The 22,544-nt window shown below is 41.2% G+C and overlaps 1 protein-coding gene across 1 annotated transcript in view; it reads right to left on the bottom strand.

Moving 5' to 3' along the window:
• The window catches only part of LOC149167653 (Transducin/WD40 repeat-like superfamily protein), a 336,132-nt gene that overhangs the window by 286,473 nt on the left and 27,115 nt on the right, over positions 1-22,544 (bottom strand). Inside the window, exon 4 of the mRNA XM_089433067.1 lies at positions 17,388-17,481. Coding sequence (XP_089289193.1) covers positions 17,388-17,481 — 94 coding nt within the window. The remainder of the gene's footprint in view (positions 1-17,387; positions 17,482-22,544) is intronic.

Here is a 22,544-nt window from a genome sequence, read left to right on the forward strand (position 1 = left end):
ATCTGGAGCAAAATGGGGTGGAAGAAAGGAAAAACGTGACTATAGTAGAAGTAGCTAGAGCCATGATGTATGATCAGGATATGCCAAAATTCAAGTGGGCGGAAGCATGCAACACATTTGTCTACGTTCAGAACAGGACTCCTCATCGGGCATTGGGCAAGATTACTCCAGAGAAAGTCTTCACTGTGAAGACGCCTGAAGTCAATCATTTCAGGATATTTGGGAGTTTAGCATATTGCCTCATACTCGAAGAAAAGAGGAACAAGCTGGGTCAGACTGCAGAAAAGGGATATCTTATGGGATATAGCGAGAACACTAAGGCATACAGAATCTATCTTCCAGGGAGCAAGAAGGTAGTAGTACGACGAGATGTAAGTTCATGGAGGACAAAGCTTTCAAAAGATCTCATGAAATGTCTTCCGAGGAGCAGTCGAAAGAGGATCCGTTGGTGATGCCTCTTCAACCAATAGAAGTGAAGAATTCTTCCTTGGGTCAGGAAAATTCTCATATGAGGAGGGGCGAACAGAAGCACCTGCTGGCAGAGGAAGAACTAGCAGGGAACTTCGTCAGATTCTGCGTGATGCAGAGAACTTCATCGGTGAGTCAAGGAACAGTAAGAGGGAGCGAAAACAGCGAGACAAATATCAGGCGTTAGTAGCTCAGGATGGAGAGCCTACCAGTTTCAAGGAGGCAGCTCAGCATCAGGTCTGGCTAGATGCGATGGTAGAGGAGTATAACTCCATAATGGTGAACAATGTATGGGAGGTGGTGTCAAGGTCTCAATACAGATCTGTGGTAGGTTCAAGATGGATCTACAAAATCAAATATGCTGCGGACAGCAGTGTTGAGAAATACAAGGCCAGATTTGTGGTTGAGGGATATGCTAAAAAGGAAGGGATTGACTATGAGGAAACCTTCGCCCCGGTAGCCAGGTATACATCTATTAGGATCGTGATATCTCTTGCAACCCAGATGGGATGGGAGATCCATCAGATGGATGTCAAGACGGCATTTCTGAACGGGGTAATAGAAGAAGAGGTATACATTGAACAACCAGAGGGCTTCGAAACTCATGAGAAGAACTCTCATGTATGCAGACTGAAGAAAGCCTTGTATGGGCTGAAGCAGGCACCAAGAGTGTGGTATGGTCGAATAGATGGCTACTTGCAGAAGATGGGGTTTGTCAAGAGTGACGCGGATCCGAATCTCTAGTATCTGGTCGTAGAGAACAAGCCTCTTATCTTAGTATTATATGTGGATGATCTCTTTCTAACAGGATCATCCATACTCATTGAGGACTGCAAGAAGAATCTAGCCATAGAGTTCGATATGAAGGATCTGGGACAAATGCACTACTTCCTAAGGTTGGAATTTTGGCAGTAGAAAGGAGAAATCTTCCTTGGGCATGGGAGGTATGCTACAGAAATCCTTAAAAGGTTCAGGATGGGAGACTGTAGACCTATGGCTACGCCAATGATCACCAACTAGAAGAAGACTGATGCATCAGAAGACAAGGATGTCGATCCCACCCTATACCGGCAGCTCATAGGGTCCCTTATGTATCTAGTCAATACCAAGCCAGATATTTGCTACGCTGTCAACACCCTCGATCAGTGCATGGTGGAACCAAAAGAGGACACACTAGGCAGCAACCAAACACGTTCTCAGGTATTTACAAGGAATAGTTGATTATGGGCTCTCATACACCAAGGCGAAGGATATCAAGTTAAGTGGATTTACTAATGTAGATTGGGCAGGAAGTTCAGTGGATCGGAAAAGTACCTCTGGGTACTGTTTCAACACTGGATCAAGAATGACCTCATGGTGCAGTAGGAAACAGAAGTCCGTGGCTCGGAGCTCATCTGAGGCAGAATATATGGCAGCAAGCACAGTTTCGTGTGAGGCCATATGGCTTAGAAAACTGTTGGTGAACCTATTTAGAAAGAATATGGAGGGGACCGGGATCACGTGTGATAATCAGAGTTGCATCACACTCTCTGAGAATCCAGTGTTTCATGATAGGTCGAAGAATATTGATATCCGGTGTCACTTTGTCAGAGACTATGTCCAACGAGGAGCTGTACAGTTGAGCTACACTCCTACAGCAGAACAGGTGGCAGATATCCTCACCAAGGCCCTTGGAAAGTCAAAATTTGTCTACTTCAGGGAAAAGATGGGGATGGTAAAGAACCCCTTTCAGAAGTAGAAATGAGTGTGTTAGCAGCACGAATGAAGAGGGAGTTATAGTGCAGATGCAATGTTGGGAGAAAGTACCAGCAGCAGCACAGATACAGAGGGAGTTGTAATGCGGATGCAGTGTTGGGAGAAAGGACCAGCAGCAGCATGGATGCAGAGGGAGTTGTCGTACAGATGCAGCAGTGGCAGTAGCAGAGTCATGGGAAGCAGTACAGGATGCAGTAGTGCAGAGGATGTTGGGCAGGGAGGCTTAGCATCAACACAGGGACCGATGCAGGATGATACTCAGTGAGGAGTATCACTAGAGCACAGTCCTCGCTAAGAGGGAGTGTTGATTTGGGGTAACATCCAATGTGCTCTAGCCACGAAAATTGGTGGAGAGGTTAAGGCACATGAAATATCCAATACCCAGAAAGGTTTTGGGCAAATTCTAAACAGTTTGGGAGATATTAAAACATTTAATATTTTTAATGGAGTCCCTAAGTCTAAACTTAGGGAAAATACAATATTAATGTGTATTAATATAAAACTGTGTTAGAATGGTCCAAAAGTCATGGATCAAGCCAGATCTAATCTTCGTCATTGATTAGGAACTTAATCTCGGCCGTTGATTTGTCAACGAGAAAAGTATAAGAGGAGGCTTGAGGGTCACTTGGAGAATACACTGAGGGAGACCAGTCAGTTCAATTTTTGGAGCGGGGTTAGCTAAGAAATTGAACAAGTGGTCTGTAGAGCAGTCAGGAGGCAGCAAGTACGGAACAGAGAGACGAGCGATCAACATAGAAACAGAAAAAGCAAACGCAGGGCCAGACGGAGCCACACAGAGGCAGCAGAGCCTGCGTCATCCACGCAGAGGCTGCAGGAGTGATGCAGAAGGCCAGAGAGGTTGCACAGAGTCTCAACAAGCTGACGCAGAGGGTTTCAAGTCACGCAGAGGTCAGTAGGGTTGACGCTGGGTTCAAAAGAAGTGTTGGAAAATTTGTCTATCTGTGGGTAACCCAGTTTGGCACCCTGTTGTACTAGAAAATTGTTGAATAATAAAATCCTCCCTTACTGCACCGGTTTTCCCACATTAGGTTTTTTCGGGGACATTAGTCCAAAATAACTATGTCAATGTGTTGATTCTAGTGCATATGTATGTTTCTGTGTGACATTCGCAGCAATATTTATTTTAATGTTTATTGAAGTAATTTCATGAATAACTTATGGTGAAATAAATAGGAAAAGTAAATTAGTTGATGTAGTGATAGAATTTTCACATTGTGTTGTCATCTCCACCCACTTTCGACTCTATCTCGTCCTCCATGTCACTATCGGAAAAGACCTCAATGTAATGGGCCTTGCCTGTTGTACATCTATGGCCTGGTGCCCATGGTTCCTGACAGGTGAAACACAATTTCCTCCTTCAGAGGTCCCTCCTGGTCTCCTCATCCCACTGCCCTCATCCCTGGTTAGCTCTCGGTAGTGGAGCCCTCGTGTCTCTTCCCCTCTGCTGGAAGATCCCCTGTCTAGGTGGAAACGGTGCTCTAACCCTGGGTAGGGCATCCTACAAATCTTAGGCCCTCCCCACTGCGTCCTGCAAGGTGGTGAGCCTGTTGGACCCAGTGTTGTTAAAAGCGCGATTAAATCGTGCTTTTTTCAAAAAAGCGCGCTTTTTATGGGAAAAAAGCGACTAAAAATTTTTTTGCCGCTTTTTTCGTAAAAAAGCTCGGGGGTCCCTGGCAGCGCGATTTATAATGAAAATTGAAAAAAAATGAATATTTTTGTACCAAACGCTTTTTTCCCGCTTTTTTCCGCTTTTTTCCCACTTTTTCCGATTTTTTCCGCTTCATTCCCGGCGCCGATTTAATCTCGCTCGCGCTTTTAACAACATTGGTTGGACCTCACTAGTCCCTTCAGTGGCTCTGATAGCCCCTCTATAAACATGAAGACCCTCCTGGCCTCTGACAGATCAAGCACCATCACTTACAACCTCAGAAATTTTGAAATGTAGTCCTCAGCGCTTCCCGTCTATTTGAGCCTTGTCAGCTCCCCAAAATGCTCCTTCGGGTCTCTCCTCTCGAAACGCTCTAGCACCCTCCTAGTGAACTCCTCATAGGTTGCCACTCTGGCATGCCCCATCGTGGTTAGCCCATGGAACCACCAGTCATGGGCTTCTCCCTCTAAATGCAAAGTGGCAATTTTAATTGCCTCTCCTTCCGTCATCTGATTAAGCTGGAAATAGACATCCAGCTTCTCCACCCACGCTCTTGCTGAACTCTTGGAAGCCCCATCGAAAGTTGGGAGGAACAATCTCCCCATGGTGCGTTGTAGATCGGTGCCATGAGTGTAGCTTCCTCCACCTTGTCCCTTCCACTTGTTATTACCTTTCAGTTAACAAAAGTCCCTGAAGGTAATGGGCTCTCTAAAGTCAGGCCCATATCACTGATACTCTATAAAATAGTCCCCCTTGCGGCCCTACAATGCCAGATGCTATGAATGTAGGAATGGTAGACCTAGGTGGTGTGTTGGGAATGAGGGGTGTGTTGGTGTCATGACCCCCTTGGTGGTGCGAAGTACCGAAGCCCACACAAATTTGAAATTCCCCTTGAATCCCTTTGCCCCTATTGCTGCTACAATTTTGTTGCCTCAGCTCCTCAATACCCTTGGACAAACCCTGCATGGCCTTGAGAAGAGTTTGGGCAAATTGCTCCTCTTTACCCCCCCAGTCTCCCACGTTATCCAACATATTTGGCCTTTCGACCTCTAGTTCAGTAACCTCTAGATCTGGGGTGATTTGTAGTTGTCTCTCTTTGAATCTGTACCTTTGCCTCCTGTAAGTTACGTTTTGTTGGTCTTTTGGTGTCATAGACTAATGTTCTTGCCCACAGGCTGAGTCAAGACTATGAGCTCTGATACCATTGTAATATCCCTAAGGAAATTTTATAGTAAATAACAAAGCATACATAGACAAACACACACAAAAAACTACTCAAACATTAGAACACCAATTTAGAGCCAAAAACTGCGTTGTTGAGCCATTTTATTGATAAAGCATGAAGTACAATAGGTGCTTGGAAAGTATGCACCTGGGCTTGCCCAAGGCAAGCTAGCTAAGCCCAAGTGATGAATATGAAATCTGCTCCAAGCGTGTTGGCTGGCCTTCCTTGGCTTTGCGCTGAAATGCCCAGAAAATGAGTTGTTGGTTGTGTAGAATGGTTGATAGGGCCTCCTCCGGTGCTCAGAAAATTCCGAGAAATTAACCTCGGGCTCTCCAACAAATACCCAAAATAACCCACGAAGGAATTTGCCGATGGTTGACCTTGGAATTTCAGCCCTATTTTCCTTCAATGGCTCGGCTACTAGGTAATTCGACTCACCTGTCAATCCTGTTGCAAAAAGCCCCCAAAATAGTTGCAATCACCAACAAAAAACTTCCCCAAACTCCCTTCTCTCCTCAACTTCCAAATGTGCCTCCTCCAAGAACTGCGGAATCCCTGCGCTGCTGCTGCTAAACCTCTCCACAAACTCGCACTCTTTGTTGTTGGTACGAACTAGAATAGATGGGACTCCCTCCTTGGGCTAGCACTTGAAGTCCACTAAAGCAAGGATTGAGATTTTTGCTCGGAAACACTCTTGTGATAAACAGCCCTTGCAGGCTTGGCTTCAACTTGAGAGTGTTAGTCTAAGACAATTCTCAAATAGTCATGAATGACCAAAATGAGTGCCTCTAGCTCTTTTTGTCAAAGAGCCTCCAAAATGCCCATGTGGGCCCAGCTCAACTTTCCCCCACCCACATCGCTCCAATGAGTATGTGTTTCCCTTGTGGGTCGCATTTCTTTGTGGGTGGCCCCAACATACCACTAGTGGTTCAATTTTCCTCCTTCATCCTCTATTGTTTGGGCTCACTTTGATTAAAAATACATTTGGTGTCTCTAAACCCACACTTCCTAAGTGCTAATGCGAATTTATTCAAAACTAGCCAAAAATTGATATTTCCCTTAGCAATGTTGATAAGTGGGAATATCACATAAACCTACCGCATACTACACACTACACTACACGACGGCAAAGGTAAAGATAGGTTGCAAACATTGCAGGTAAACATTGAGCTCAAGTGAAGGTTGCAGGTAAACACAGGTTGTGAGGGTTGCAGGTAAGAGTCGAGCGAAATTTCAGACGACGAGTGAAGGTAAATGTTGAACAGAGAACTCCATTCACAACAGCAAAGTTAAACAAAGCTAAGAGAACTCGAGGGAAGGTTGTAGGTGAGGTAGGAGTCAAGCGATATGGCAAAGTTTGAGACTCTTAATTTGGAATTTATAATTAAATTTTAATGACTTATTCATGTTTATAGTTTAAAGTCACTATACTCCATGAATTAATTTACCTTCAATTTGAACTTGTCTCTTTCTCCATGTCTGTGACAAACCTTTTCTTGGCATGAATCTTTAAAATTGCCCTATGCCACAATCACCATGACTTTAATACCATGTTAAATATATGCAAGAGACAAGCAGGAGGGACTAAATGAGAGATAAGATGACATATCAATGTGTCAATAAATTACTAGTGGTGTTGTCTATATATGTAGCAAGTTCCATTATTCATTTTAGGAACCAATCAACTAATTCCCTAAATACATTAACATAAACATCATTTATTATATATATACATATATATATTTCACTTTATGCCATTATTACTTTTGTACATAACATTTTGTTATTCCTGAAATAAACATTACAATGGCTAACTCATCTTTAATCTAAGTTGCACGAAACACCGAAAAGTTTCGAAGTTCCCGAAATGGGTACGTTTAGAAACGTCATCTCCCAAAAATGGAAAAGTCGGCCGAAACGTCACACACACACACACACATATATATAAGTGAATAACACATTATCTTGCAAGAAAAAAGGGAATAAGACCCATAGATGACAATTTCGAAGGAAAAACAAGTCTATATTAACTCTCATAGATGATTACATGATGGTCAAGTTTCAGCGAAGTTTCGAAGTTTCGAGTACGGGTACAGCTTGAAACGTCGGGTTCCTAGAAGTTTCGTGCAACATTAACGCTTAATGTTATAAGGTAAATAGATGTGATGGTAATACACCTTGTGCTCTATAAAATAATAGTGATTTTGAATGATTATGATATACATTACGCTGATGACAAGGTTCTTAATTTCTAGACTCTTAATTTGGGATTTATAATTAAATTTTAATGACTTGTTCATGTTTACAGTTTTATTGAATTTTACTTTTAGTCTTTAAAGTTTAGTTGCTATTTAAATTTTGTAATGATTCATCATGCATCATAGAATGTTTATGTAAACAATGGTACATTGTAGGTTGTAGCAAACTAATAGAACTTCTGAAGTTCTTGGCAATGGGCATATCCCTGTAAGCCTTTGAAGTCTCACTGTATCCAACAAAAATACCCCTCTTTGATGAGAGCGCTCTAGTTTAATCCTCGTCTCTGAAGGAATGTGGACATACACTAGACTATTGAAGATGCATAAATGAATCACCTTCAATTTCACTCCCATAATAGCCTCTTCAGGGGTCATATCCCCTACTACCTTGTGAGGACTCTTGTTCTGCAAGTATACAGCCATATTACATGCCTTTGCCCACAAGAACATGGGCAAATCCTAATCATGGATCATGGCCTTGGCTACTCCAACTATACTCTTGTTCTTCCTTGATGATGGCCTTGGCTACTCCAACTATACTCTTGTTCTTCCTTGATCATGGCCTTAGCTACTCCAACTATACTCTTGTTCCTCCATTGTACCACTACATTCTATTGTGGATTGTAGAGCATTGTTAGCTCTTTCTTGATTCCTACTTCCTTGCAATCATCCTTAAACTCGTTGGAGGTATACTCGCCCCCATTGTTTGATCTCAAAACCTTGATCTTCTTCCCAACCCGGTTCTCCACAAGAGCTTTGAACTCTTGAAACGAAATGAAGACCTATTGGAATAGTCATCTATGAATGTCACAAAATAACTGCACCATGAGATAGACTCCACTAACATGGGACCACAAATGCTAAATACAGCCAACGCAGGGAATTTCTAGGAAATGTTGCCTTGGCCTGCTTTCCAAGCGCACATCCCTTACACAAACCATCATGCTCTATAATGAACACCAGAAAACCAACGACCATCTCCAGTAACAACGATAGAACCCTGTAGTGTAGGTGTCCCATCCTCCTATGCCAAATCTCACTTTGGTTGTCACTACTATGTACTAGGGCTTTCACTAGCTATCCTCCCAACATATACAAGTTATTCTGCTTGTTGCCTATAACTCGACTCACACTACAATCACCCCCTTTCGGCCAAACAACTACCTCACCTCCCATCAAACTAACACCAAGTCCTCTATCCTCCATGGCCGAAACTGAGAGTAAATTATTTTCCAACCCCGGTACATACATTACCTCTTTCACCTCCATAAGACCTTTAGTCTAGTTGGAACTATAAGCTTCCAATGCCCTGTACTGCATACCTAGAATTGTCACCAATCTCTACATGTATATCTCTATGCTCCTTGGCAAAGCTAGTGAAAACATCACGAGATCCCATCATGTGATGAGATGCTCCACTATCCACAAACCACATCGCTCTTATAATGGTGCCAAAAAGAAATGATACTAGAGAAAATTCCTTACAAACATTTTTGCCAACTCATCCATCTATGCAAATGTAGTTGTTGTTGTCTTCCCCTTGCCTTTCTTCTTGTTTGGACATTGTCCGGCATAATGACCAAACTTATGACATGAAAAGCACTTGACTTTGCTCATGTCTTTCTTCCCTTGTGAAGGTGCTCCACTTTGGTTTTGCTTGGCTTTACCCTTGCCCTTCTTTGCTTGCCCAGCAAGAGCAAGGTTCTCCTCATCTCCACCTTTGCGTTGTCTACTAGTTATGGGTTCCTCCCAAATCTCCTTTTAGGTGAAATCATCCCACAATCTAACCCAATCAAGAAGCTTATCTCTGGCTAGGATACATATCACAAATGTAAACATTGCTTGGTACACCCTTTCATTGCTACTTTTACAAGCTCCATCTCATCCATTTCTTCCCCAAAATCTAAAAGTTCATTGCGAACTTGTTGAATCCTTGTGACGTATGTGGCCACAATCTCAAATATGTTCATCTTAATGCTATATAGCTTCTCCCTTAGCACCATCTTTTTGTTCTAGTTGTCACTCTTGTACAACTTTGTCGATGTCATTCACATTTTATAGGTTGAATCCTTCTTTGTTATGTAAGGGATTATCTAATCCTTCACACCATTCAAAACGATGCCCCTAGCTCTTATATCTTTTATCCTATGTTTAGCTGCGTTGACCAATGGAGTTGCACCTGAAGAATTTTTGAAAATTCCATGCCTAAAGATATGTCATATGCTTCATCCACCATCACAGTTCACTATGTCATTAGAGTTTTTCAACTCTACTTCTTCTCATATTTTTCTGTTGTACTCAAATTCCACAAACCCTACGGGGACGATGTAAAAGTGATGCTAGTATGATGAGTTGAGTCATGTAATAGGCCTAGGTAACTTTGGACCTTGTCATCAAGTGAATTTACTCTAGGAGGTTTTTTTCACTTGGTTAATTATCATATCCTTATGAGACTTAATAATTAATTAAGTTTTTTCCTCCAAGTGTAACTCCAAAGTCAGAGTAGGGCTTGAAGGCGAGGTCTTGGGTGAGTCCGAGTGTCTAGAGTCATTGTATATTACCATTCTAGATCACTCATAAATTTCGTGTAATTTGGTTAGGTCTAGGGGTCATTTTTTAATTTTCCGCAGCGCGAAAATTTGAATAAAATCTGAATGTAATATGCAATAAGTGATGTCTAGAGAAGTTGCATGGGGTATGTGTGCTCAAAATTACACCTCTCACAACTTTCTACTAGAACACACTTTGAGGGGTTAAAATTAAGTTCTGACCCTCAAAACCCACTTTTTCTAAGCTTATTGGAAAATGTGGAAATAAATTAACCTAACAATTAAATAAATGGAGAAAATTAAATAGCCGCACATCCTCAAATGATGTGAAAATGAGGCGGAAATTCATCTAAAGGTCAAAGTTGAGTTACCAACTAATATGGACTCCACATAAGCCACAAATCAAGCAAATCGAATTTTTTGTGGAGAAGACAACGAGTTCTAGTGACAAGATTCATGATTTGAGGAAGTTAACTCGAGCTTCAATGAGATATCATGAGTTGACTTGAGATTGGATTAGAATTCACTTGAGTGAGGTGGAAAGTGGTCTCCTACCACTCCACTTCACTCTCCCACATGTCCTCTCATCTAATTTGAACCCCCTCATCAAGGATAGCATGGGCCTCTAAGGAAAAAATCAAGTTGCCACTTGGGAAATTCAAATTTGCATGAAGGAGCATTGAGATGGTCACCCATTTGTCTTGGGATTGTCGCCATTTGCCTTGGGATTGGCTCCCAAGCTTCTATATAAGTGAACATTGATCTCTCACTATATAATCTTTTGTTACTAGCTATTATGCTCGCGAAAACGCTCTTACTTTGTACACTTTTCAAGAGTTTCAATAAAAAGACTTTGGGGTCCATTCATGGGGGTCCTTCCTTTGGAGCATGGGGCATTGAAAGCTATTGATATAATGTCTTCTATTTATGCTTTGAGTTATTTCATTTTCCATATACTTCTTGTAGACTTGCTATTGCAAAGCTATCTTGTATTAACATTTGATTTTGGAAGTAGGCTCTAGATATTGAAAGTTCTAGTTTATTTTCACATAAATTTCTCGAAATTTCAATTCACTATCTGCTTATCTAAATCTATATCGACTAATGTGTGATTATGGTATTGTAGAAGAATCATTTTTGTTGAATCAAGCGTGAGGGTAAGTCTTCGGAATACCAACCCACTCCTGATGCACCTTCAAAGGAACTCTCATTTGTTATTTGGATTTTCATAGTTCATCTTATGAAAAAGTGTTCTTGCAGGGATTCGTTGGACATAGCTTGTATATGTTAAGTTTAGCTATGTTCTATGCTTAAAGAAATTTATTTCAATTTTCACATTTAGCTCAATATCTTTAGCAATCACATCAACATTAAAGTAAACTACAGATAGAACATAAACATAAATCGCAGAAAACAAGCCAAGACAAGAGGACACAAGATGTGGCGCTAGCTAGGGACAAACCCCATTATGGGGAAACCATTGATCAATTCTTCTTATATGTTCTTCAATAGTTCAGTAGAGAGAGAGAGAGAGAGATAGTACATTTACAACAGAAGTCAATATTTTGACTAATATATTATCTCTACATGAGATCAGTTGAAGACATGTTGCTTCAATTGATTCTCCAAGGTGACTCATTCACCTATCATGTGCTGCATCTCGTCCATATGCTGCACCTCACCGTGTTGCACCATGCTGCACCCATCATCACAATACTGGACCTCATGTTGCTGTTGTCCCAGTGTTTACCTAGTGCCACGGCTGCACCATGCTATGCCCATGTGCTTGCTACACCATTGCTGCTTTGTGTCCTAGTTGCATCAAGTACTATACTGTTGTCCCATACAGCACTCTACTTGCAGTTGTCCATGCTTTACCATGCTGCTGCTGTCCATGATTCTTCATGCTTGCAGTTGTCCCATGTTGCATCATGTTTTACCATGCATGCTATAATACCTCATCATTGCCATGCTGTCCCATTGCAACACCTATGTCTAGCAATACTAATCATATGTATTGTTGCCCATTGCTGTTATGACTGTGTTCAGGTTAGGGCTACCACACAGTCAGGAGATAAGTCTTTTTAGGACTACAGTTTATCTTGAAGAGCTTTCCCTCATGCCACGCTGCCCTTTGAAGGTGTTGTCCACCCTTGACAGTCCTTGACACAACCTCAGCTATGTGCTCTGGCTTGCAGCCTAGCACAACAGCTAGTTGTAGCACTCCGCCTTCCCAAATGATACCCAACCAGCAGTGTTTCTTTCCTCATGAACTTGAGCAAGCTGACAACACTTACCTACACTCAAACACATACATATACAGCCCTAAATCTCTCCTCCTTGTGACTGTGAGTTCCCTATCTTGTTGTTGTTCGTGCCCATGTTACTTCATGCTATGATAAGGTCCCTTCTGCTGCGGATGAAGTCCTTCTTATGTTGCGGCTAAGGCCTTGACTCAAGGCTCCTCTTGACAACAGTTTAGGGCTTCCTCTTGACAGTGGTTTAGGGCTCCCATTAGCTACAGATAAGGACCTCCCTTTGTTGTGGTTAGAGCTCCCTTTGCTACCGGATTAGGGCTCCCTTTGTTGTAGATTAGAGCCTTCCCTTTGCTGCGGATTAGGGCTCCCTTTGTTGTGGATTAGAGCCTTCCCTTTGCTGCGTATTAGGGCTCCCTTATTGTGCATTAGAACTCCTATTGACTGCAACTAGGGCTTCTTAGATCTGCGGCTAGATCTCCTCCAAGACTGCAGCTAGGGCTCTCCTAGATGACTGTGTCTAGGGCTCTTTTAGATGACCCTCTCCACTGCATCTTTCTTGAGAGAAGACAAACCCAAAACAAGTGGAGAGAGGGGGATCATGAGAGTTGTGTTCTCAAATTATTCAAGGCACCTTTATTTATACAAAAACGTGGAGCACATGAGGGGTTTATTTGGTTGTTGGCCGACCTTGACGAATTGTCCCACAATTTCAGGGTGGCATTCATCGATGGAAAGGTACATGTTTAAAAATTAAAACTTTCTAGGATGATTTTGAGTTCAAGGTTGGCAATTTGTATCAAGTTGCAGGATGGTCCATTGGGGACCATATCAGTTGACACATCTGATCTATAGCACCGGAGGTCTACTTATGGGGCCCTACCCGATATGAGTCAGATGGTGACTCAGATGCCTGAATTCCAGAAGAGCATGAAGGTACATGTCTAAGATGTACCGAAGGAAAATCTTACAAGGGGACCAATCCCCTCATATAACTGGTCTATCGGTTTGGAACAACTCGAGGAGTTTGAGATTCATGATCGGGAATCTCATATATACAGGAGGAAGAAAGCCCTCTATGGTTTGAAGTATAACACCCCAAGCATAGAATGAGAGGATTGATAGCTGTCTGATGAAGCTGAGATTCACTAGGAGTGAAACCAATCCAAACCATTGCTCGAAGGTTGTGATATACCTCTTATACCTACACCTTCTGAGGACGACCTATTTCTGACAAGGGCAGACCCTCTCACTTGCAGAAGTAAGAGGGAGTTGGATTCCAGATATGGAATGGTAAACTGCAAGCCCATGACTACCTGGAGGATCTTAACTTTCAGAAGTTATATGTTGGTGATACTAGACCAGATTTGGGAAATGCCTTTGAGCTTCATAAACTCATCTGCATTGGTTGTTGGCCGACCTTGACGAATTGGTTTTACCCAAGACATCCTTTCTCCTCTTCTAGGAGGATTTTGTGTAGGTGGATCAATTTTGCCTATTTTCTAACTTTCCTTTTTAGCTTATTTTACATGCTTTAAAATTAACACAACCTCACCATCACATTTCGATTTCTAAGTTAAATTTTGTTATAAGTTTCACTTGATGCTTTGCATTTCATTCTTGCTTTGAAGTACAAGTTGATATTTTGCTTTAGAGCAACTCATTTCTTACATGCAAGTATTTTGGAGTTATTTGGCAAGTTTAATTTATTTGCTTATCAATTTGCTTTGTTTGGGATACAATAGCCTCACTATAGGCTCATTTGTTATTTTGTTCACTTACTTTCCAAGCATACTTTACATGCAAGCATTGTAGTCTTGACTCCATTTCATTTAAATCTTGCTTAAGTTTATTGTTTATTAGCATATCATTCACTTGGATCAATTTACAATTTCATTTGCTTTTGAAGCTTATGTTTATGTGTCTTGAACAATTTTAAAGTTATATCATTGTGAGCATCTCCCATTTACTTGAGGTGGTTCCTCTTTTGCAAAGCCAAACTTGCATCACTTTAATTCATTTTCGAGCTAATTTCCTTTTCCAATTGAAGTTACATTTGCAATTTATTTTGTGATAGATATCATAGGGAAAAGACTTTCTTGGAAAATTCTTCGAATTGGTATGATGTAAGGTAAAGAGTGTGTGACCCTACAGTTATAAAGGCAACTTGTCCCCTTGTAGGACCTAAGACACATGCTGGCTCATAAGATTGAGAGGAACAGTATAGTTAATGACACTATCGTGTCCTCAACTCCTCTTTCTTACAGTGACCTCAATTTTTACCCTTTGGCAAGAGTTCAAGAGGAAGGTCTCACTTAGAGCACACATTTTAGCTTAAAATTAACCAAGATAATTGCATCTAACCTTAGTTAAGTGCATTTCATATTAATTCACTTTACTTTTCAAGCTATATTTTTACTTGCAATTTATTTATATGCTTGTCATGATGAAAATGTCTTGAATTTATTATTTTGTAATATCTCATTAGGCAAGTGCCATACCTTTCATTTTGCTATTGAAGTTTTAGCTCGTTTCATTTGCAAGTTATTTTATAAAGCCTCTTTACATGTTTTAGAATTGTGAATGGTTATACTTTGAAAGCTTTTCCTTGAGAGCAATTTTAAGTCTTGCAAATGATATCATCTTTTTCTAACATCTATTTGATTGACAGGGTTACATGTGTTTCACTTTGAAACATTTCATTTCTAGAGCAAGCGTTATTTATTTTTGAAGCAATATTGAAAGCACTGGTCTTATATGCTTATATTTGATTTATGTCTTGATGGTTATTGAAGTATATTTCATTTAATCATCTTTTAACTTAGATTTTCATTTAGGGACCACCCCCCGTAGCTTACCTAAGAGAGAGCTTAAACGCAGAGAGTTGGGAATAGGTGACAGCCCCATCTCTTGATTTTGCCACCAACCACACCTTTTGGGGTTAAGGCCTTTTCTCACTAACTTAGGTGTGTGTGTAAGGTGGCAACAAGCTGCTTGGGTAGCATCCTAAGGAACTTGAATCTTTTGGCTTGCAATTTCCCACAAACTATTTTCCATTAAAACCATCGAGATTTGCTCCCTCCATGGACTAAAGTTTATAGCCCCCTCCAACCTATCTTCAAACCTCAGACTTTATGATGCCATATTGATATTACCAAATCCGTTTTAGCCACAAAACCCTTGCTACAAAATAAAATAATGCTGCAAAAATTATTTCGCTACCGTAAAACCCTTGTGATATGATCTCCTCATATAGTTTCTATTGCTCTGATACCATGTTAAATTCTTTTATACCAAATCTAATTTATTTTACTTCAACAATTTATTAAAAACCCAGAAAATATTTATCTCGAATATTTATGAAATCATTGATAAAATAGACACAATGGTATATTAAAAAAATGCAACAAAAATCAGACGAGGAAATCAATCACACTACAACAACAAATTTGTGCTTGACACAATCTTCCTTCATAGTATATTTCTCAAGAAAACTTGGGCCTAGACCCACAAAGAATATACAAAAAATGCAACTACTGGGGACCTGGAGTTGGTCGACTCCTGGAAATAAACACTACTAAAAAACTCGACCTCTGGAAAATTTAGGCTTCCTCGTCGGCAATTCACCCCTCTTTTCTTTTGTACAACCATTGTGCACTTGAGAAATTCGGCCTTTGGATACTTCAGCCCCTCATCCAATAATTCGACCCTCCTCTTCATCTGACTCAGCCTCAGCCTTTCCTAGCTTTGGCTTCTCTAAAATTCTCTCCCGAAATTCCCTACTACAATTCTCCTCCCTTCTCTTTAGTCTAATCAAGCCTCTCACTCTTGAGAAAATCACTTCCTCAACATAATGTGACTTCACCTCTCCCTTAAGCTTATTTTATACTTTCATTAAGCCAATATCCCTAACCCTCATCTCCTAAGTGATAAATGGCCTCACTCGAGATAATTTTATTATTTATCCTTATAACTTTGGCCTAATAGTCCACAACAATTAATTAACTTAATTACTGTACTTTTCCTAAGTTAACCTTAGGAAAGAAATCACAAAATCACTTACTCTATCAATCAAGCACCTAAAGAGGGAATCAAATATCATCTACATGCTAAGACATCAAGCCAACGTAGAAGACCTTCTAAGGCTACAAAATCATCAGACCTCCCCCCAACGGTCCAAAGGCTAGAACCGCACACCGTACCAATTCGTGGTTGAAGCTTCCATGGAATAGCATCCCAGAAATTTGGATTCCTGAATCCTCAAATTTAGCACGGTTCTTGCCGCAATTCCTCAAATTTAGCCCAAATATGAAGTTCAAATTACTAAATTAGTAAATACTAATTACTAATTGTGAAAATTTAAACTTCAAAAGCCATGACCATTGAAATCTGAAATTTGAAATAGGAGAGAATGAAGGTTGTTTCCCTTAACCATATAAATGATGAAAACAAACAAGCTACTAACTGCAAGACACCTCCAAAATGCAGATGGACCTGTCCACTATTTCTATCAAATAATATGCTACAATTGCACATAATTAAGTACTGCAGTAGTTTCAACTCCTCCAAATGGTTGATACAAACCAAGCAAGGTTCAAAACTAAAGTTGACATATATATCACTGGAAATTGACCCCAATGTAGACCAGGATGCAATGGAAAATTCTGTGAAAGACCAATAAGAGTTGTCTCTCTCAAATTCATTTCCTTTGAATCAGAACATGTAGTTCGTGAAAACATTTGATACAGAAAATGAAGATAGATCTTTCTCTTTAAATAAATCTACCCAAAATAAACTACTAATAAGAAATAGTTTTTCTCACATGTGAAGCACTAAATATAACTGAACACTAAATTCTCCACTGATATAGACAAAGCATTTTGAGTGCTCATCAGTAAGGCTAGAGATAGATAGATCTAATCAATTTGAGTGGTCAAAACATCATAATGAAAACGACGAGGATGGATGATAAACTTAAATCTACACCAAAGCAGACAACCCCTAACCATAGTGACAAAACTTGAGACTCCTCCAAAATTCACAAGCATTTTGTTCTAAAAAGCTTGTTATGCAGCATATATTTAAAGGAGAACAAGCTTACCAGTATTTGCTTTGCAAAGAAATCGATCCAGAGGGTTTCATTTTATAAATAAACAATAATACCTTACTACAACATATAGGAATACATAATTCAAAGCTGAAATTTACCTCACAGTTAATTTGGTTTCCAGCACCTTGATTTCCTTTAGGGCACCAATCCAATGCCCAGACAGATCCACCCACATTTAGCACAAAGTCATTCCTAAACAACAACAAAAAGAGAAACAAAGCACTTACTAGTAGCAACAAAAGATGAGATTAAGCAAAGCATTAACATCACTACCGATATTAACAGAATTCAAACAAATATATGCCATTATTAAAATATGTCACCAAACAACGTGTTATTGGTTATCCACAAAATTGGATAATTCGATTTATGTGGAATAGTTTATGTTATTGCTTAATGAGTTAATTCTAAAAATGGTTGTATTATTAACAAGGGTGCTGAAAAATTGCACCTATAAAATATTCAATGAAATCAACCAGTCGGCATACATTTTACAAAATAGAGTGGAACAAAATCCAAGTAGATTTTGGTCTGGTCAGCTATGACTTCGTCAATCCTTTCTGCAATGGATTAACTTTCATATCAAAGAGTATTTTCTGAGACTCAATCATTTCTATTAATTGTTTCAAAATCTTTGTGCATCAATTATATCCATAACCAGTCTGTGTTCTTAGATTTATTGTTTAGGGAAATTGAAGACAAACAATGCTAAGACTACTTCCTGCTAAACCATGAGATCACTACTAACCCCAAGTTGAAGCAACACCCTAAATTGTTCTTCCTGTATGTTGCACTCCCAACCCAATATGAGTCTGTGTAGCCTTGCAACTGCACTCCACCACTCTTGACATACCTCAACCCATACTCCATTGTACCTCATAGATACCTAAGCACATGCTTCATTGCAATCCAATGCACCCTGCTCGAATCCACCATAAACTAGCTCAATTTATTCACAACAAAGCATATATTTGGCTTACTGTTGGCCGGATACATCAAAAATCGATCAACTGCCTGTACAATGTGGGATTTGTTGGAAAATCTGGAGACATGCATATTAAAACTTATTTTCCTTAGCTTGATAATTACTCGTGATGTTAGATGATCTTTTATTACTTCTTTAATTTTGTTCATCAAGCAATTACCAAAACAAGAAGATCACAAAGAGATAGAGTACACAAGATATAGGCTCCAAGCTAGGGCAAAAAACCCTCCGAGGGGAAAACCTGGAAAATGCTTCTCTTCTTTAGAATCTACTTACAAAAGGGACTTCCAAGACCCAAAGACACAAGCCAACAGACCCTCCAAGCCCCCAGCAAGATCTCCTTGAAGACAGCTTCCAGATCTTTGATACTGCTACACTGCTACTGCAACTTCAACCCCTGTAATAGAATTTCGGCCCTACAACTTCAGCCCCCTACAACTACTACAAAGTTTCGAGGTAATGTTCCAAACTAGGGAAAATAGTGCTATGCAAAGCGGACAATAAAAATAACACCCATAGAATTGAAACATTCAGTGCACACCCATAAAAAGTCTAAGAATAACCAACCGTTGAGCCATTCTATTATAATCTGGAAGAAAAGTACAATAATGTGGAAGTGGTGCACCTGGGTTTGCCTCAATGGCAAGCGTGATCAAGCCCAGGTGGTAATGTGTCAAGCCCAGATGGCACAAATAACTGCTGCAATGATGCCCTGCACTACCCTTGTGAAACTATGTTGTCTGTTGCAAAGATGCTGCTGGAAACCCCACCTTCGGTGCTCAAAAAATTACGGGAAATAAACCCTGACCTCTCCACCAAATACCTAGAATAACCCACGAAGGAATTGGCCAAATGTTGACCTCGGAATTTTCCCCAAATTCCCCTTAGCTACTCTAGTTGCTTGCTGAGTTGGGACCCCTGTTTGACCCCTCAGATTTGCCCAGAAAATTCTATAAACTTAGGAGTGTGATCCTTGCCCAAAACCCAGAAAGGGTTTCCCTTGGTTCCAACCTTCAAAAATTGACCCTTCACAACTTGGCCCTCCTCCAATTTCAAATTTTGTTGTTGTGACTGATCCTGTCAATCTCTGCTCTCCCAACTCCAGCGATCCTCCTCAAATTGCCCTCCAAATGATCTCCCAACAACCCAGCCCCAAACTCCCCCGAATGGTGTTGCCCCAAAGAATCTCACTCCAATGATTGCGCAGTCATGGAGGAGATGACATAGTCCTGCATGATGAAATGAGAGTTGTGTGTAGGATGGCCCTCTTGTCTGTAGTTGCCCTCTATACTCCTGAAAATGATAAAAGGATGCTCCTGCCTCCCCAACTTCCCGAAGTGCCTCACGCTGTGACTACGCAATCCCCACGTTGTTGTAACTCCCCCTGCTGTTGGTACTCGACTTACAGTTGTTGTAACTCGTCTCCCTGTTGCTGCTACGAGCTGAGATGAAGAAGAACTCCCTCCTAGGGTTGCCACTCGAAGTGCACTGAAGCAAGAGTTAAGATCTGCGCTCGGAGACAATCGTCTGCTAAACAGCGCAGTAACCCGGCAAAGCAACTCGAGCAACCAAGATTGAGTTCAATATGTCAAAATATAAGATGTTGAAATGAGGAGAGCTACCTTCCTTATATAGATTTCGTGGAGCACTTTTTGTTAGTTTTTGGTAGCATCGGATGTGCTCTAGCTATGAAAATTGGTGGAGAGGCTAAGGCACATGAGTTCTAAAGAACCCAGAAACCGTTTGGTGAAATTCCACCCGAATTGTATTTTATTAAAATAATTAATATTTTTAATGGGGTTCCTAAGTCTAAACTTAGGAAAATTAAAATATTAATGGGTATTAATCAAAATATGGGTGAGAATGATCTAGAAGGCAGATCAAGTCATGTTTTAATCTTAGTCATTAATTAGAGACTTAATCTCGGTCGTTGAAGTCTCAACGAGAAAAGTATAAGAAGGAGGCTTGGGGTTCATTTAGAAAGACACAAAGATAGATTGAGCAAATCGATTTTCTGAGGTGAGAAGTTCTAAGGAGGAAAATCGTTTGGGGAGATCTTGCAACTGAGGGGCAGAGAGAATCCGGGAGAAGAACTTTGCAGAAAATACAAAACAGAGAGGCGGAGAGAACTTGCAGAGAGGCAACGCAGTAGTCGGGAGAGCTGACGCAGAAAAGTTGCATGTCACGCAAAATCCAGAACTGTCAAAACAGTCGAAACTGCCGGGGGAGCTGACGCAGAGGCAGCGCAGTAGCTGGGAGCGCTGACACAGAAAAGTTGCCTATCACGCAGATTCTAGAACTGTCGAGAACTGTTGGAACTACCGAGAGAGCTGACACAAAAAGTTGTGTGTCACGCAGAATCCAGAATTGTCAGAACAGCCAAAACTGTCAGGAACTGCCAAAACTGCAGGGAACTGCCGGAGAGCTAACGCAGAGGGAAGAGAAGGTGACACAGAGTGTTGTAGCAGCTACAACCACCCTCCAAAATTTCGCCTTAGCTTTGTTTTGGAGCCTCCCTACCAACCTTTCACAACACCTTGTCTAGCTTCGTCAAGTACACAAGCTATTGTGTTTTTCCTGCACAAAAGCAGCCTGTCGATCACAGCTTGATGCATTCCCCTCACAGGTTGTTCATCCAGACTTGGTCCAACTGCAGGCTGAGCAGCTCCCCCAAGAAATTGCGCAATTCTGAAGGGCAACCAGCCTTCCCTCCAAAAATTGCGCAATCCTGTCTGACAGCCTGCTGGGCTCTAGAATTGCACAATTCTGCCAGCCAACCCTCACAGTGAAAATTGCGCAATTTTCCCCAACAGGGCTGCTCAGCCCAGAACTTGCGCAAATAGTCAGTTGCTTTGTCTAGAAATTGCACAAATCTCCTAGGCAGCCAGCGCAACTCCCAGCCAGAAATGCGCATTTCCTTCCAGTAGTTGAGCAACTTCATGCATGAGCAGTTTGGTTGACCAGTTCCACCCGAGACCAAGGAAACTTGACTTACATGCATGGCTTGCTTTTTCCCGGAATAGCAAAAGGAAACATGCAAAAGGCATCCCATGATTCAGGGAGCTATTTTTAGCAGCTGGAGGTTACATGCAAAGTTGTTTTAGAGACTTTCATCCAAGTGTCGCTTTTTCCTAGATTTGTGGCATGCGCATCATGAGCTTAAAACTTATTTATTCGACGCATCAGAGATCATTCTTTCACATCGATCTTGGAGCTCTGACATCCCATAACACGTCCAGGACTCTTTGACACATTCGGCTCAGCGATTCACGAGTAAGAGGCCTCAACTTGTCCTTTTCAGCGTTTCTGTCGCTTTTTGTGTTTTCGCTTGTGTGAGTGTTGTTTGCTTGATTTCTTTAAATGCTTGTTGTCGTTTACATGTATACTAGCTTGTCCTAGCACTGTTTCAGTTTTCATTGCTATCTCATTGTTGTTGCATGCATGAAACTGTTTTGCACGAACGGTCGCCGATTCGGCGACTCGCTTCACCCACATGCATGTTGATCCGTTTACTGAATCTTTCATTCATGTTTGCATGCACTGTCAATCACTTCTACTTTCACTTAGTGTCGCCATGCATTCATTTTCATATTTGCTTTCAGTTGCCCATCGGCGAGTCTGGCCAACCTTGGCCCGAACTCTGCCTTCACCGAGACAACATTGCGCAATCTGGGGAAGGAAGGCTCTACCTTCCTCTCTAGAAATGCGCATTTCTACCCAAGCACTGTCCTCCAGGACTGTTTTGCGCATTTTTGAGGGACAGTGACTGTTGGCCCAAAAAATTGCGCAATGCAGTCCCTGAGCCTACAGTCACTCCCAGCTGGAATTGCACATCGCACAATCCCAACAGTCAGCATCCAATCTGGATTGTGCATTGCGCAAATCCAGCAGCCACACTAGATTGCGCATTGCGCAAATCCAGCAGCCAGTCTTGCCTCCCAGACAGCCCAGACTGCCTTTTGCGCAGTTCTAGCAGCCAGTCACCTAGCCTCCCAGAAGATATTGCACAATCTTGCCTATCAATTCCCCTGGTATGTGCTATGTCATTCCCCGAATTTGCTTTGGTTTTCGCTGACAGATTTCCTGCCATGCATGTTGCTTGTCTCCAGATCTTTCAGGTGTTCATCCACCTCTTAGCAATACAGGATCAATGGCCTCCAAGAGAGCGGGATCAAAAGACACTGACGGAAGTGCAACTAGAGCAGCAGTTGAATGGGTGTCCGCATGTCTACCGATCTATGAAGATACAAAGTTGTTTCTAGACAAGGAC

The sequence above is a fragment of the Pinus tabuliformis genome, chromosome 5_1, assembly GCF_031772625.1.
Source record: "Pinus tabuliformis cultivar Carrire ecotype Pingquan chromosome 5_1, CPIR1, whole genome shotgun sequence".
Lineage (NCBI taxonomy): Eukaryota > Viridiplantae > Streptophyta > Pinopsida > Pinales > Pinaceae > Pinus > Pinus tabuliformis.